The following is a 17,302-nucleotide window of genomic DNA, read 5'->3' on the forward strand; positions in this document are numbered from 1 at the left end:
TGATGGTTTTTTCCTCTACTTTTATCCTTTTGAAACCATCTGCTTCATCTGACCCTGTTGAAGGCCCTCTCCTCTTGGATACTCTCTTCTTTGGGTTTTCTCATGACTCATTTTTGGTTTTCCTTCTGTCTGTGTGACCACTCTTCCTCGGCCTCCTCACCACCTATAGCACTGCTCCTATCTGTTCCTTCAGGGCTCTGTCCTGGGCTCTCTTCTCTTCTTCCTTGGGTAACTTCATCAGTTCCTATAACTTTAACTCCCATTTCAATTCACTTGACTCCCAGAGCTGTACATCCAGTCCCAGTCTCTCTCCTGAGCTTCAGATTCTTATCACTAATTTCCTATTAAATATTTCAAGTTTAATGTCCTGGAGATATCTTAAACTCAATATATCCAAAATGAATTCATTGTCTTTCTTGCTAAACATTTCCACTTTTCAAACTTCCTTTTCTCTATTGAAAGAAATCCTTCCACTCTCTCAAGGTTCATAACTTTGGCATTATCCTCTTCTCACTCTCATCCCTCACATCCAAACAGTTGCCAAATCTTGCTGTCTCTCTCTCTACAATATTTCTCAAACATGTCCTCTGCTCTCCATTCCTACAACTGCTGCCTTGGTTCAGGTCCCCATCACTCCAGGCCTGGACCGTTTTAAGAATTTTCTGATGAAAAATTCTGCCTCAAGCTTTTCCCCACTCCAGTCCATCCTCCACATCACTGCCAAAGGATTCTCCTTAAACAGGAATCTAATCACAGGACTCCTCTCCTTCATCAACTCTAGAGCCTTTTTTTTCTTTAGGATAAACTATAAAGTCTTCTGTTTAGCTTTAAAATCTCTATACAATCTGTTCCCAACCTGTCTTTCTAACATCATTGGATGGTACTCTGTTTCCCATACTCTGCGATCCAGCCAAATTAGTCTCCTCTCTGTTCCTCACACATAACAGTCCATCTTCTATATCTGTATCATTTCCTTGGTCATGACAACTACCTGGGAGGCATTCCCCTCTTAACTCTACTTCATAGAGTCCTCTTCCATTGAGATGCAGCTCAAGCACCATCTTCTGCATGAAGACTTCCCTTGACCTCACTAATCAATAGTACCCTCTCTCCCAAACTATTTTGTATATATTTGTAGTTATTCACTTTATATTGGTGATGTATGTATATTTTATGTGTTTGGCTCCCCCATTAGAATGTAAGCTTCTTGGGAGTAGGGTTTGTTTCATTCTTTCTATTTCTATCCCTAAGCACCTGGTAAAGTGCCTGGTATAGCAGGTGCTTAATAAGTACTTTCTAATTAATTGATAAAGCATTCTAAAAACCTTAAAGTACTCTATAAAAGCCAGCTTTTTTTTCTAGCCTGACATATGCTTTTGTCATATAGAGAATTCCCACTGAAGAATATTCTAGTAATGTATGTATGTACTTTCTCTGCAAACTACAGTCTTAGAGAATGACCTGGGACACTGAAAAATTAAGTGACTTGCCCAAAGTAACACAACCAGCATACATCTGAGTCAAGGCAGCCGTGTGTTGGTAACGAGTTTAACAACTGGCTCTCCACCGGGACAAGTGTTCACATAATATACTTTTAAGTTTAATCTGTATTTCTTTTAACATTTTCCCCATCCCCCCACCCCAGGCAATCAACAAACAATAAATCAAGCCCTGAATTTGTAATATTTGCTGATTTCTAAGGTTCGGTCATAGTCACATTGAACTTTTAAAAATGAACTTCTCTAAGCTGGTCTCAGCATGCCTGAATCCAGATGACTCAGCTCTCCCTCTAGTTCACAACCCATTATTATGACAATTATATCATCGTGGCTATTATCAGTATTAGTTCCATGCTGTGGGCAGCCTCCTCTTCTCAAAATTTTTCAGCATTTTCCTTGTTTATCTGTCCCTCGATGGCTTTTCCACCTGATCTGTTCTTAACTTCCTTGTCCTGTCTAGTTCTCATTGCTTTAGAAGAACAGGACCTGACTCCTGACCTACTCCCAATCTCCCATGGTTCTCTAACCATGGAGAGGGCCTGGCTGGCATCCTCCCTCCTCAGGGCTCTGCTCCTAACTCTCCGGACACTTTCTATCATGTCTCAGCAACATTTTCACCCTCAGAATTCACTCCCTCCCTGTTCATCTCCTTACTCTGGATGTTAATTCCTTCCCTGGTTTTCTCACTGTGGTCTCTTACTTGGACTGATTGGTTATTCCTATGATCTCCATTTCGAGGAAAGCGACCAGACCAGTCATGTCTCCTCATGCCTTTTCAGGCTCTACTTGAGTCTGGTACTGAATTTCTGTAGGGACAGAGTTCTGCCCTTGACAGATAGTTTTATCCTGTTTTTATTTCAAAGAGATGACTAGCATTTGGCCAAAAAAGCTATCTTGCAGGACTATGTGGGGTGTCTGTCCTTCAAGTATGGTAGAAAGGAGAGCAGAGTGCTAAATCTCAAGTTGGCTTCTAAGTTTAATATGAGAACTGGGAAACCCGTGTCTGTATTATAAAACTCTGTGGCGACTGCTTTACAGTGTTTCCAAATCCCTTCTATGAAACTCAGCAGCATGGAAAGACCCTCAAGCCAGTGTAATTGAAACTCAAAAACAGGCAAACCAATTTAATATCTTTCTGGGGGAAGATGGGGGATGGAGGGAATGTTAACACATAATTAAATCCACAGCACTAGTGATTACACTGTGACTTTAAGGCTGTTAAAACTCTGAAGTTCTCTATAAATTAAACAAACACTATTTTGGCTGTGTTAGGTTTATATTGCAGGCCCAGGGATCTCACTCCTGTTCTCTCTCTGCGTGACTTTTAGGCTCATGTGCAAAGTATCATGGGACAAGGAGTTTATTTGAGCACTTATTTGAATACTTGACACACAGTTGGGAAAACCATGGGATTTAACTTTTTTTTTTTTAATTTAGCCTTAAGTCTAGGTTTGGTTGTTGAAGTGTTTGCCAAGATACGTAGGGTTCTATTTTGGATTTCCCTTCTTCTATTCTATATCAATCCCCTTCTGGGACTGATAGTGAGCCCTGTGAATAAAAGTCACACAGAGGACCCACGTTCAAGGTCATGCTGGTAACATTCAGTAAAATGTTTTCCAGATCCTACAGCTTATGGAGATTTTGGCCGCTAGAAATCATTTTAACAGCTGCCAATTACCAAGTAGTGGCTTATGCCCTGTAGAAGCATACGGAGGAACTTATTATTATTTGTAATAATACTAACAACATATTATATAGCACTTTTAAAAAGCACTTTCCTCATATTTCCAGCCTGTGAGGTCAGTAGTGCATATACTATCATTATTCATATTTTGCAGGTGAAGGAACTAAGGCTCGGAAGAATAAATTGATTTTTGTGAAACACTCGATGCTGCTTATAAGTGGCAAATCATGTTCTTGAACCCCCGTCGACAAGTGCTTTTCCCTCTTCACCAAAACGTCTCTTTCATGACTGAAGAGTAACCTCTCAAGAGATCTCGGACATAGGCAGGTAGTGAAAGACAAGTCTTGTGCTGATTACCTTATGACATCCAGGATATAAAGAGAGTCAGCTGAAGATAGGTTCTTTGATATGGTCGAAGGGACCTTTTCAGAGTGGATTCCGTTCATACCATTCTGACCTCTACTCACCAAGTCATCCTATATGCTTTGGGGAAAATAAATTCAGTTCAACAAACATATATTAAGCTTCTGCCATATACTTCTTAAAGACTAGGCCAGTGAAGGATAAACTTTGGTAGGTCCTACGATGTGAGAATGACATCAGGTATAGTACCAGGAATTGACTGAGTCTGCTTTCGGTGGCCCAATCTAGCTAAGCACAGAGAGGCTCATCACCTGTGGGCTATTTAGTGATGAATCATTTGACTGTGGCAATCGATGAAATCTGGCCTTAGGCAATTATCTGTGAAACCCTGGGCAAGTCACTTAACCCTGTTTGCCTTATTTTCCTCATCTGTAAAATGAAGTGGAGAAGGAAATAGCACATCACTCCAATATCTTTTCCAAGAAAACCCCAAATGGGGTCACAAAGAGTTGAAGACAGCTGAAACAACTGAACAACAAATTCATGAAACGGATAAATACAAGAATTCCCTCAGTCCTGTGTGACCTCCTGATTCTGCAATGAGAATGGCTGAGTGGTAGAAAAGGGTACAGAGGGTATTAAGAATCCTGGATTTAAAGTGAACAAAAAAAATAAAAATAACTGGAACTTAAAATAGCTAGCCTTTATACAGATCATAAATAAAGTGAATAAAAAAAAGTGAAACAACAAATTTAGTAGTATAACTTCTACTATAAATGTGAGAACCTGATCCAATGACCAACAAGTAGAGAGTGTATTGGAGGAATAGTTTTCTGTATATACAGCTAAGTGGTGCAGTGGATAAAACACCAGGCTTGGAGTTAGGAAGATTCATCTTCTTAAATTTGGCCTCAGACGTTTACTAGCTGTGTGACCACGGGCAAGTCACTTCATCCTGTTTGCCTTAGTTTCCTTATCTGTAAAATAAGCTGGAGAAGGAAACGGCAAATTACTCTAGTATGTTTGCCAAGAAAACCCCAAAATGGGTCACAAAGAGCCAGATACAACTGAAACGACTGAACAACAAAAATATTGTGTGTATATATGCATGTATGCATACATATATGCATATATACACGTATGCATATGTATATATGAGTAATTTTGATAGTACTTCAAAAGCTTTGCATATATTGTGACATTTGATGCTCACAAAAACCCTGTAATTAAGGTACTATTATTATCCCCATTTTACAGATAAGCAACCGAGCGTGAGAAAGGCCCAGAGTTATACCGCTAGTAAGTGTCCAAGGCAGGATTCCAACTCAGGTCTTACTTGTGATATGGTGGATAGAATACTGGACTTGGAGTTAGGAAGATCTAGGTTCCAATGCTTCCTCTGACACTTGGGTAAGTCATTTACCTTCTTAGATTTTTCTCTTTGACTACTAAATGAGGAGGCTGGACCAGATGGGTTCTAAGGGGTCCCTTTTACCTCTAAGACTGAATCTGTGACTCCAAACCAAGTCCTCTATTCACTACACTATGTAGCAGATAAGAAGGGAATTACATTAATATCTATGTTCTTACTACTAAAGAAGCCAGATGAGTTGGGAAAGATGATGGTTAGACAGCCAACATTATCCATTGATGTCTTTGTGATGTCAAAAGAACACAAGGGCATGCAGGAGGTTGGGTGCACCCTTTATGATGAACTCATGGGAAGACGCAGACAAGAGTCTTACAAGATAGGCAGACATGGCTGGATTGGGATCTGAACCATTGGAAGGGAATCCACACATCAATGAGATCATTGGCAAATAGTCAAGGCCCTGCCCTGGGTACTGAGGATACGGAGACAAGAACAAAACACTCCTAGCCTTGAGGATCTTGCATTCAATCTGGGGAAGCAAAATATACTCAGACAAGGTAGGTCATATTGGGAGCAAAAGAAAGTACCAGACAAAGTTCTCTAGAATACTTTTAGAGAGAGAAACCTTTTAGCTGGTGGGATTAGGGAAAGATTTCCAGAGAAAGTGCCATCTTCGCTGAACTTTGAGAGAAAAGCAGGATTCTAACAGAAATTAAAAGTGAGTGAATTTGGAGAAAGGAGGACTTATTTTGCAAATTTGCAAAGGTGGCCATGACAATTGTATGATCTGACTCTTGTCTATGCCCTCCCTTGGAATACCATGGAGAACTGCTAGGGGTCCAGTTTGACTGAAACTTAAAATAGCCAGCCTTTATATAAATCATTAAATAATTTATATAAAGCTTTATATAAAGTTTGTGAAACATTTTACAAATACTGCATTTGTAATATTTGTGTTACTCATTTTACAACCCTAGGAGGGTAGGTACTATTATTATCACCATTTTACAAATGAGGAAACTGAGGCTGGAAAGGTTACATGACTTGCCCAGGGTTACACAACTAGTAAGCATTTTAGGATTGATTCAAACTTAGGTCTTCATGATTCTAGGCTCCGGATTCCACCTACTATGCCACCTATAGGATGGTCAGGGAGAAAGTGGGAGATAGAGAAATAGATTGAAGCCAAATTGTAAAAGGTTCTTTTCATGCCAAATGAACAAAGTTTGCATGTCATTCTAACATTGTCTGGGTCAATGGAGCCCATTGGTGGCAAAGAATAATAGGTTTGTAGGTGGGACAGTCACCCATGACAGTGGTGGATTGTCCTTCAGTGGAGGTCTCTGAGCAGAGGTTGGATGACTACTTGTCAGTATGAGTTTCAATATAACCACTGAGTTCCTCTTTCTCTAAAAATTCTATGATTCTGTGTAAATGTTAAAGGGAAAATGGAGCCAAGTAATTCTCTGACATTAGACAGTTTGTCGCTTTAGCTCTTATTTTGTTTCTTATTTATTTTCAAATAAAAAAGGCTATCTTGTCCTAGGCTGAGATGATGGTAGGATGTGTTTACCTTGACCAATCAGTTAAGAAGTATTGGTTGAGTATCTATTACACTGGAATCTTTCATTCTGCTAGACATGTCCTGCAGTACCTTGCTGTATATGTACCTTCAGAGTAGCCCTAAGTCATCAAATGCTAGTAGAGGAGACAGTGTTGTACAATGGAAAGAATATTTCTTACTAGCTGAGCGATCTTTGGCAAATGATTTAACCTCATTGTGTCTGGGCCCTGCCTACCTCATAGGGAGGATCAAATGAGCTAGTGTGTGCCAACAACTTGTATGGTTCCTTCCAGCTCTGACTACAGTTCTGAAGAGCTTTGGAAAGGCCTGCAAAAGTATGCTGTTGGTGTCTGGCGGTTATACTGAAAATTAGTGCACAGATTTGGTAAACCATGAAATGGATTCAAGTTACTTCTTCAAGACTATTTTTGGCCCCACTGGCCTTGGGTTTCAGCAAGTGTCTGCTCCCTATTATTCACTTACAGCTGCTGCTGGCCCTCTAGCATATAAACTCTCCCATTTGTATTTTGTATTATTTTGTAGTATTTGGAGTCATAGACTTGGCTGTATTTCTACATCTCATTTCTTTGGCCCCAAACTTCTAAAGGCCAGGAATCTTGACAAAGAATTGGCAAACATGATCAATGCTATTAAAGTGAGTTATATACAGTAACGTGCTAGTAGGCATGTTTAATCTAAGTAAAAATCTAGCATTTGCCAGTTTCCTAGGTGTGAAAATTTAACAAGCTGGCTCCAGTACAGAAGAATATTTGACTTTTGGGGCTATAAGGCTCCAAAGAGTTGGGTGACTTTTCATTCTGTTGTCTCCATCCATCTTCAAGTCATCCTTGTTTTTTGTTTTTTTGTACCTTGAAGAAAATGCAGTTGTGAATTATTATAAATTGTCAAAATTTAGAACTTTTATTTGGGGAAGTTACAGTTCTTTAAAGGTAGGATTTAAAAGGCCTGAAACATGCTTCAATATAATTGTATCATGTTATATGACAGAACCTTGGGGCCAAGGATGCCATTGTTACTTTTATACTGAATACCTCTGGAGAATAGGAGTCTTTGTGCAGAAATTTGCTTTAGAGTTGCTTGCTTTCTTTGGAAAATGCATTTATTATATGAAATGGTAATGACTTGTAGACCTTTAAGGGAGACAAGTCAAGAAAGAAAGGCCAGGGAGTTGGGAGTAAGGGGCAGGATAATAATAGTAAACTGTTTATGGAAGAGGCAGGGTGAAATATATAGCAATGCTCTTTAAAAAAAAAACTTGCTTAAAAATATGATGGGACAGACAGTACCCATTGTCCCAGAAAGAAGCAATAACTAGAAACTTTTGCACCTCTGAGGCAAGTACCACAATCTAGGCCCAGGACAAGGAGCATAGATGTGGAAGAGGGAAGGGACACATTGGTCTCCTTACCTACAAAATTGGGACCTTGAGGACCTCTTTGACTACTTCCAACTCTAACATTCTATCAAGTTGCCTTTTGATTCCTTAGGGCTGAGGCTAGTGCAGTCTAGATCCCTGCAGGTTCTAACAATTTGGGAAGGCATCCAATATGGGTCTGATAATGACCTCTGTACCTATTGCTGATGTACTAAGTGTGGGATTAGGGTCTGTGTCAATAGAGGAAATGCTCATGTGACTGAATTCATAGATCTTTTGGAGGGTTGAAATATTGAAGTTTAAAGACACTTTGGTGACATGCCCAAATGAACAAAAATAAATTCAATTATTTTTGTTTAAAAAATCAATTACAGATGAATATTTTACTAAGATAATTTAACTTCAAATGGAAATCTCACACTATATAAAACATATAACTCTTCATATGGTCCTAATGTGACCAACTAGAAAATGAAAAATTCAGATAAGCACCTTTTGGTTTTATTCCATGGGACAATCATGTTCTTGATGCTTTGGAGATGGTCTGGCATAGTGGAACATGCCCTGGATTTGGAATTAGAGGATCTTGTACTTGTTGCCCCCATTAGAATGTAGACTTCTTTATGTTTGTATCCCAGGGTAGCACAGTGCCTGATATACAGCAGGTGGTTAATAAATGATGTTTGGGTTAGTTACCTAGTTTTGAATCCCAGCTCTGTTCCTTATGCTCATATGCTTTAAGTAGTCCCCTCCCAACAGCTTTAGATCCTATGGACATTTTGTTTTCCTTGAAAGGAATGGGTGTTTTTATCTGGTGTGTAAACTGCCCAAGAATCACATGGTTTGCAAAGGGGCTGAGAGTAGGTAGAACCCACCTCCCTGACCTATTGCAGTAGCCAGTCATACCACATAATTCATGTATTATCTACCCACTAGATCAAGAGTTCTTAACTAAAAATATATTTTTTTTGTTAAACGTATTTCTACACAATTGGTTCCCTTTACAACCATATGTATTTTATTTTGTACACTTAAAAAATTATTCCACAAAAGGGCTCATAGGCTTCACTAGTTTGCCCCCAAAGCCTATGACACATATAACAAACAAGGTCAAGGAACTTCTTTACAACCAGATTTTGAGTACCATGTCTTAGGTAAGCTTTGTATTTTCCAAAGTGCCTGGCGTGGCACTTTGTACAGAGTAGGCACCTAATACATATTTGTTGTATTAAACTGGTTGTACAAGGTTATACAGGAGACAAGTAAACAAAGAAGCCAGGCTTATTACACTATAGTGCTTTATTTCTTTCTTCTCCAACTTCTCAATAAGAAACCTCCAACCTCTTTGGATTTGGGGGAGTTAAGGTCCAAAAACATTGCTTTTTTTTCCTCTGGGCCAATGTTTAAGGATATCCAGATGACTTTCCAGGAATGGTTTTTCTTTGATTGGAACTGGGGAGGTCTGCTTACTTTGACCCATTTTGTTTCCCATCTGGGATCTCTTGGTTTAATGTTTTGGCCATCCCCCACCTCTTGTTAGGAGTCTTTGGCTGCTCCTCTGGAGCTGAGCTACACCTGTGTTGGCCAAGCTTGGCTGCACTAGGCCTCTTAAGTCACAAGGTCCCTGGAGTTGGATTTAGTTTGGTTGTTCCTCTAACTAGGATCTCTTTCCACTTAGCAAGTCAAGTCTTTCCCAAGCATTCAAATTAAATGGGCCCATAAGGAAAAACACCTGTGAGTGGCCATAGGTTGGGGAAGGGAAAATCATGCACCAGGCTGATACTGGTGTCTTCCTAAAGTCTGGAAAGGAAATGGGTATAATGTGCTGGCCTTTATGTGCTCAAATAGTATTACTTGATGTCAGGAAACATGAGTTCTTTAAGACATGAGAAATACCAAATATGACTGGTGGTTGTTCTTTGTTCTCAGAGTATCTCGGACACTGAGGTTCTTTCTTGAGCTGAACTGCCGAGCAACACCAAATATAATTATATCAATAATTAACATATAATGATCTAATACATTAATTAATATATTGTTTATTATGATTTATTAATTATGTTAATAAATATAATGAGATTCAGAGTTATACAGGCCTGGAAATGCCATGGGCAGGTTAGATCACATCCTAATAGATGTGATCCATATAGACCACATCCTAATATGATGGTAAAGTCATGATTAATCTTGAAATAATTGCATGCTTCAAAATCATGAGGCATCTGATAGCAGCATGTTCAGTTCAATGGACATTTGTGAAGTATTCCCTATGTGCAAGACATTCAGTTGTTGTTCAGTCATTTCAGACTCTTCATAACCCACTTTGGGGTTTGCCATTTCCTTCTCATTTTACAGATGAGGAAAGTGAGACAAACTGGATTAAGTGACTTGCCCAGGGTCACATAGCTAGCAAGTGTCTGAGGCTAAATGTGAACTCACATTTTCCTGACTTGCAGACTCAGTGCTCTATCCACTGAGCCATCTAGCTGTCACACTCTGCTAGGGATGCAAAGAAAAAGAAAACAGTTATTTCCCTTAGGAAGCTTGAATTCTACTGTGTGGGGGTGGAGGGATACAGCATGTGCACTCAGCATCTATGATATACAAGGAAGAGAACAATAATTACTGGGACCTCGGGAAAACCTCCAACAGGAGATGAGATCTGAGCTGAGCCTTGTAGGAAGCTGGGGATTCTAGGGATGGGGGTGGGAGTGAAGAAGGGAGTGCATTCAAAGCAAGAGGGACAACCTGACTAAATCCAATGAGGTTCCAGGTACAATGTCTTACCTGGGGAACAGTGTGTCAGGTCTGCTAGCTTTGTCTCCTAACAAGATTGTCACTGGGACTTCCTTCCACCTTACGTTTTCTGCTTTGATTATATGGGAAGGAACACCCCCTAGAAAGTGAACACAACATTTGTTTAATGAAAGGCAATCACAGGTCTAAATGTAATACCCAGAAATAAAAATCCAGAATTAGCCTAATAGAAGACATTGCATTCCTTCTGGTTAAACTCAATCAACCAATATTTAATGAACCCCTATTATATTGTACACTATGAGAATGCAAAGAAATAGAAAGAACTTGGAGTCGGAAGATCAGAGTTTGAATCCTCTGTCATTATGGCCACAGGTAAGTCATCAAGCCTCTATCAGACTCTATCAGGTTAGTTCTTTATGTGTAAAATAAGGGAATGAACTAGCTGATCACTCAGGTCTCTTCCAGCTCTGTGAGTCAGTGGATGCTTCTAAAAACTTGGCATTTAGTTGTCAAATATGAAATTTGTTATCACTTTGTCAATTCAAGTTTGTTGTAGTACTGGTGTGGTGTTTGGGGAAGGAAGCCATCCATGCAAAGAGGGTGTGACTGCAAGAGAATTCTTGGAGTGGAGATTGGTGCATTCAAAGCTACAATAAGATGCTTTCCTTCCTTCCTTCCTTCCTTCCTTCCTTCCTTCCTTCCTTCCTTCCTTCCTTCCTTCCTTCCTTCCTTCCTTCCTTCCCTCCTTCCCTTCTTCCTCCCTTCCTCCCTTCCTCCCTTCCTCCCTTCCTCCCTTCCCTCCTTCCTTCCTTCCTTCCTCCCTCCCTTCCTTCCTTCCTTCCTCCCTCCCTCCCTTCCTTCCTTCCTTCCTTCCTTCCTTCCTTCCTTCCTTCCTTCCTTCCTTCCTTCCTTCCTTCCTTCCTTCCTTCCTTCCTTCCTTCCTTCCCATTTCTTCCCTTCCCATTGTCCTTCCTATTAGCATTCTTTTCTCTTTTTAAAATGTTCTCTAAATCTCTTTTAAACACCGTTATTTCCCAGTAACACCTGCCTCTACCTCCTAAACTTTTCAAATATGAGGATCCCTGTTTTAAAGTAAAACAAACTTTCAAACTCCTACATATATTATTAGTGTTGAGTGAATAAAATACATGATGGTGAATGCTATTATGAAATCAGAAACATTTTAGAATGAATTTATATTTTATTAATCACACCACATAATTTACATACATGAGAGACATTATTTAGTCTACAGAAGATATGTTTACTTATCCATTTTTCTGAATCACATTTATGGTTTTTTTGGAATTAAGATCAAATTTTAAGATCAAAATGGCAAAACTTGGTGTACATATGAATTGAAGACTGTTTGCAATACCTGGGTGGCCTCCCATCCCCAAAGTTCACGGTCAGAGCTCTAACCAGGGAGAGACGATCAAGTTTTTGTTTCAGGATTCTGAAATTTAGAGGTTGTTAGTAACATTTACATCTGAGCATGGACAACTGAGCTTAGCACCTAATTCCCAAGAATAATTACTCAGAATAGTTAGATATAGCTGCTGAGGGACAGCTAGGTGGTACAGTGGATAGAGTGCTGGGCTGGGCCTGTAGTTAGGAGGACTCACCTTGTCCAAACCTGGCCTCAGACCATTCCTAGCTGTGTGACCCCAGACAAGTCCCTTCATCCTGTTTGCTCAGTTTCCTCATCTGTAAAATGAGCTGGAGAAGGAAATGGCAAACCACTCCAGTATCTTTGCCAAGAAAAACCCCCCAAAGTTTGCAAACTCCGGGTTAAGAAATCTCACCTAGGCTGTTACTGTAGACGTTTAGAGGGTTGGTGACTTGCCCAGGATCACGCTGTTAGTAAATATCAGAGGCAGGATGTGAATCCAGGGCTTTCTGATTCCAAACCCAGCAGTTATTCACTATATAAAGCTTCCTTTATGGACAAGGTAACATTTAAGAAATATTTTAAGATCTTTAGATAATTAGTAATATCTGACAAAGCTTCAATAACTAAAATGGCAGTTGTAATATTTGGCAATATTTGTTCAGAGTTTTTTCAGGGTTTTTTTTAACCTAGATATTTAAAAGTCAAAAGATAACAGAAAACTTCAAGTCTAGATTTTTCTCACATAAAGTTGGAAAACAGAAATATACCCCTAATGTTTTCACAGATGCCATGTAGGCCAAGCCACTGGACATCTGGGATGTAGGCCGTGCAATCTCTTTCCATTTCTTACTGGAAACCAAGGGGGTCTTCTGACAGCAGTAATAAATCAAATGATGTTCACAGGAAACAAAGAGATAGTTGAAATGAAACACAAGCTGTGTAATGCATTCACTAAGGTCATGTTATACCTTTTCTCAATGGGTTACTCTAGATGGGACTGTTGGAAAAGTATTTTTTGGGAGAGGATGTATAAGTCAGAAGATGTCAAAATTGATATTTTCAGAGCAACATTCATTTGGCCACATTGTACACAGTTCAGAGCTATCTGAAATAATGCTGTCTGGAATATGAGGTAGTCTACAGAATAAAAGAAGGGTCAGGCTGGACCTTTACAGGCAATGGGAAATAGTGGTAAGATGAACTTGGAGTCAAAAGAGTCCTAGGTTCAAATCCTATTTCCCACTTTTGCTTGCTTTGCTTGCCACATCCATTTTCTTATCTGCAAAATGGAGATATAAGTACCTATTCACAGCTTTGTTGTGGGGATCCAGTGACCTCACATATGTAAAGTGGTTTGCAAATCTTGAAGTGCTATGTAATTGCCAGCTATTGTTATTATCACCTAACCCAAACTGAAATGAGGGATCTGAGCTCCCTGGGAGTAAAGTGACTTGTCCAAGATCACAGGGAACATTAGTGGAAGCATGTTAAGAATTCAACATGGTTTTGAGTCATAGAATCTCAGAATTAGAAAGTTAGCTTTGAGTCATCTAGTGCAACTCATATGACTATTTTTCCATTAACCTAAATTCACAACCCAGTATTCATCCTGGACTCTTCTCGCTCATTCCCCTTGTGCCCTACCCTGCCCCTCATCCCAACAGTTGCCAAGTCTTTTCGATTCTACCTCCACTATATCTCTGCCATTCTCTACACTCGCACCACAATTACCCTAGTTTAGACCCTTATCATCTCTTGCCTGTAATAAATAGCCTCTTAACTAGTTCTTCTGGAACCTAATCTCACCCCTCTCTCATCCATTGATCATGGAGATGTCAAATTAAGATTCTTAAAGGACAATTGTGACCATATTACCTCCATCCACAAGAAGTGTCAGTGATTCCCTATCATCTCTTATATAAAATATAAATTCCTTTCTTTAGCATTTTAGCATCCTTCACAATCTGGCTCCAGTTTTTAATCAGCCTCACATACTACCCTCTATTCATGACACTCTGTCTGGGCTCACTCACCCAACTTGCACTGGCCCTGGTAGGTTAGGTCCCCAAAACAGGTTGTTACTTCAGGTTCTAGGGTACCCATGGGTAGCTATCCTTTCAACAAGGACTTACAAGCCCCCGCTAGTGTGTTTATTTTTAACAATCAGCCAACAGATTATTCTTTAGCAATGGCATTTGCTCAAATGGCATAGGAAGAGCAAAGTATTCTCCCCACCCATACACAGTTATACTTCCCAGAATCCTACTGGGGTCTTGTGCAGGTGAGAGGGCTAGGGATGAATGCTATTTATACCACCTGTACCCTGTGTTCATTGTCTCTCTGTTCATGTTATGCAATGGAACTCTTCAAGCCCCAGACACTTTCTAAGGTGTGACTGTTTCTTTTGCATCTGGCTTCAGTGTTTGTTTATATCTCTATTTCTGCTCTCTTCTGACCTTTAGTTTCTCTAAGTCTCAAAGGGGCAGACTATGACCCTTCTGATTTGAACTATTTGTTTTACATGTATGATTTTCCATCTCCTGTCTCCATATCTTTGCACCGGCTCTTACCTGGAAGATTCTCTTGCTTCATTTCTATTTCTTGAAAGCGGTAGTTCCCTTCAGGTTTAGCCTATGTGCCACTTACCTCAGGAAGCTGGGTATGGAGTCAGGAAGAGTTCAAATCTGGCCTCAAACACTTACTAGCTGTGTGACCCCGGGCAACTCATTTAACCTCTGTCTCAGTTTCTTAAACCATAGGATGGAAATAAGAACACTACCCTCACAGGGCTGTTGTGAGGATGAAATAATATTTGTAAAGTACTTGGCACAGTGGCTGGCACATAGTAGTTTCTAATAAATACTTCTTTCTTTCTCTCTAAGAAAGAAAAATCCTGCTTCTTCTGCTAATCGTGCTCATGAGCTATATGCAGATGTACGATTGCTCTCTGTCCAGTATATTAGCATGCATTTCAGTTACAGTGGATGAGTCCAAGTATCTGTAACACGTTAGCAGTTTCTCTAGGTAGCTCCTGGGTTGTTTATTTTCAGTTGAGCTTCCCATTACCACCTCTCCCCAGTGACTGGTTCATGCATTTCATTGATTATGGAACTCAGAGCACAATGGTGTCAGTAATGATACATATAAAAAATAAGACGGCCAGACGCTAGCCTGACTGTTTTGGGAACTAATTTGTTGTTGTTACTGTTAACAGGTACCTTAAACTTTACAAGCTTCAATATGGATTTCAACATTTAAAACCATCAACTTTCTCTCAGAGGAACAGCTCTGATTTGCACAGAAAATAGGACAATTTAGCCTCTGTTGGTTCCCATGTGGATATTGGAAAGTAACTGCTGAATGTTTACTTAAGCCACGGGGGAACTCTTTGTTTAGTTACTGCCCAAACACCTGTCTTGGCTGTTGGTGCCAATGTGCTGTCCTGGCAGCCCACAGTCTGACTGCCTCAACAAAACAGTCAGGACATGTTTTCTGGTCCCACTGACTAAGAACTTTTAAGAGTTATCAGCCATGGTGATTTCTCCCAATTGCTCTTGGGGCAACACAACCCAATGTGTCCAAATATGCTTTTCCTTTAGGTCTATTTAGGCAAAACCGTTTCCTTTCTACCTTGGCCATGTGTGTTTGCATCTTTTAGTGCACAGATTATCACCATTTCATACTAATGTTTCAGCACAACCTTCTCGCAAATGTAGAAGACTTAATTTTTCTTTCTTGCTGTTTTTGGGGAGGGGAAAACCACCCATTATGATAATCGTTCTCCAAAATTATTCTGCATCTCAATTTCATCTACCAAATGAGGAGATTAGATTAGATGGTCTCTAACATTCTTTCGAAGAGAGAGTGTGGCATGGTCATTAGAAGGTCTGCCTTAGTCAGGAACCCCTGAGTTTAAGCGCTACCTCAAACGTAGATGGTCCTAGCTGTTTTGCTCTAGGTGAGCCACTTAACGAACGCCTCAGAAGACAAGCTGCTGGTGTGCATGGGTGGAGAGAGCTTCCAGGCTAGGAGTTCCTGGTGTTGCTGCTGATGAGCAATAATTCACATCTATCTGGTGTTTTAAGTTTTGCAAAATTCTTTACATAAGTGATTTAATTTGATGCATGGATTCATAGCTCTGGGCAAAAGAAGAAAAAAACAATTGCTGTGTAAGCAATTATGAAAAAGTCTAATTGCCTAAGAAATCTAAAGGTTTTCTTCTGAAGCCAATAGTTTTCTATGAACTATGTCTATGATTTGATAGTGACATTAAATACTGGATTAACGTCTATTCTGTATGTTATATATGCCCAATCAAAAGCTCAGCTGGGAACCCAAATGGTTAAGGAACATTCAGTATTCTTTCAGCTCTATCTTATTAAGACAATTAATTTTTTTTTTGTTAACACTGGAGAGAGGGCAAAAACCCCCTTACGTCAACCTTGTCTCTTGCCAAAGCCGACATTTGTTTTTCATTAACTTCACATCTCTTCTCTTCAAGGCTTACCATGAATAGCAGTCGACTCCAGAGGCTGGGTCTGTTTTATGTAAGCCTTCCATTGATAAGGATAAGAGAATCTCCCATCTAAAGTAGAATTGTTCATTTGGGAATTCTTTCTCTTGGATGCTCATCTGTATGCTTCACAATCAGAAGTCTTAGAATTCGTTCCATCCTCAGATGAGAGTTGTAGAGCAGCGATGGCAGCTCAAACACAGTACAGACAAAGCTGCCTCTATGTTTTGGAGGAATGAGCTGTTGCTGCCTTCAGCATGTTCTCCAGACTGTGAGATGGGGCTCAGCTGGGTCATTGGGCTTTATAGTCAGATTTCTGGGCAGGGTATGGTACATTTGGTTCTGAATGAATATCTGCATTTCAATTCCATTTATTTTCCTGAGAATGGCAGCTGTTTCATAAGGTCATAGGTTTAGAGCTGGAAGAGACCTTAACGTCTGGCTCAGAGGTTCCTTGCCTTTTTGTGTCAAAGACCCTTCTGGAAGCCCGATGAAGTCTGTGGACCCCTATGCAGAATACAGTCTTTAAGTACATAAAATAAAATACGCAGGATTACAAAAGAAATCAGTGATATTGAAATATATAGTCTGTAAACAGAAAGACTGTGTTCTGCAGGTAGATCTAATAATCATAGTAATTTTGAAGTAGTGATGAGTGTAAATGATAATTTTGGGATATTTTGAGGCAATTGTACTGAGATATGAAAATATCTGTAATTTCTGTTGCTCACAAAATCACAGGAATTGCTAATATTATG

At 39.8% G+C, this 17,302-nt stretch overlaps 1 protein-coding gene across 11 annotated transcripts in view; it reads left to right on the forward strand.

The window, feature by feature from the left end:
- Positions 1-17,302, forward strand: part of SPATA18 (spermatogenesis associated 18) — a 105,260-nt gene that overhangs the window by 68,498 nt on the left and 19,460 nt on the right. For 4 of the 11 annotated variants that reach the window (XR_011969589.1, XR_011969582.1, XR_011969581.1 and 1 more), the window contains one exon: positions 3,338-3,386. The exons of 4 other annotated variants lie outside the window; for them this stretch is intronic. Coding sequence is in view for 2 of the 7 variants with exons in the window: in XM_072620751.1 (XP_072476852.1) it covers positions 3,338-3,420 (83 nt within the window). In the remaining 5 variants the exon portion in view is untranslated. Of the gene's footprint in view, positions 1-3,337; positions 3,701-4,803; positions 4,846-17,302 lie in introns of those variants that run through there. 3 more of the 11 variants (XM_072620751.1, XM_072620752.1, XR_011969585.1) reach the window with 2 other exon arrangements.

The sequence above is a fragment of the Notamacropus eugenii genome, chromosome 6, assembly GCF_028372415.1.
Source record: "Notamacropus eugenii isolate mMacEug1 chromosome 6, mMacEug1.pri_v2, whole genome shotgun sequence".
In the NCBI taxonomy this organism is placed as follows: domain Eukaryota; kingdom Metazoa; phylum Chordata; class Mammalia; order Diprotodontia; family Macropodidae; genus Notamacropus; species Notamacropus eugenii.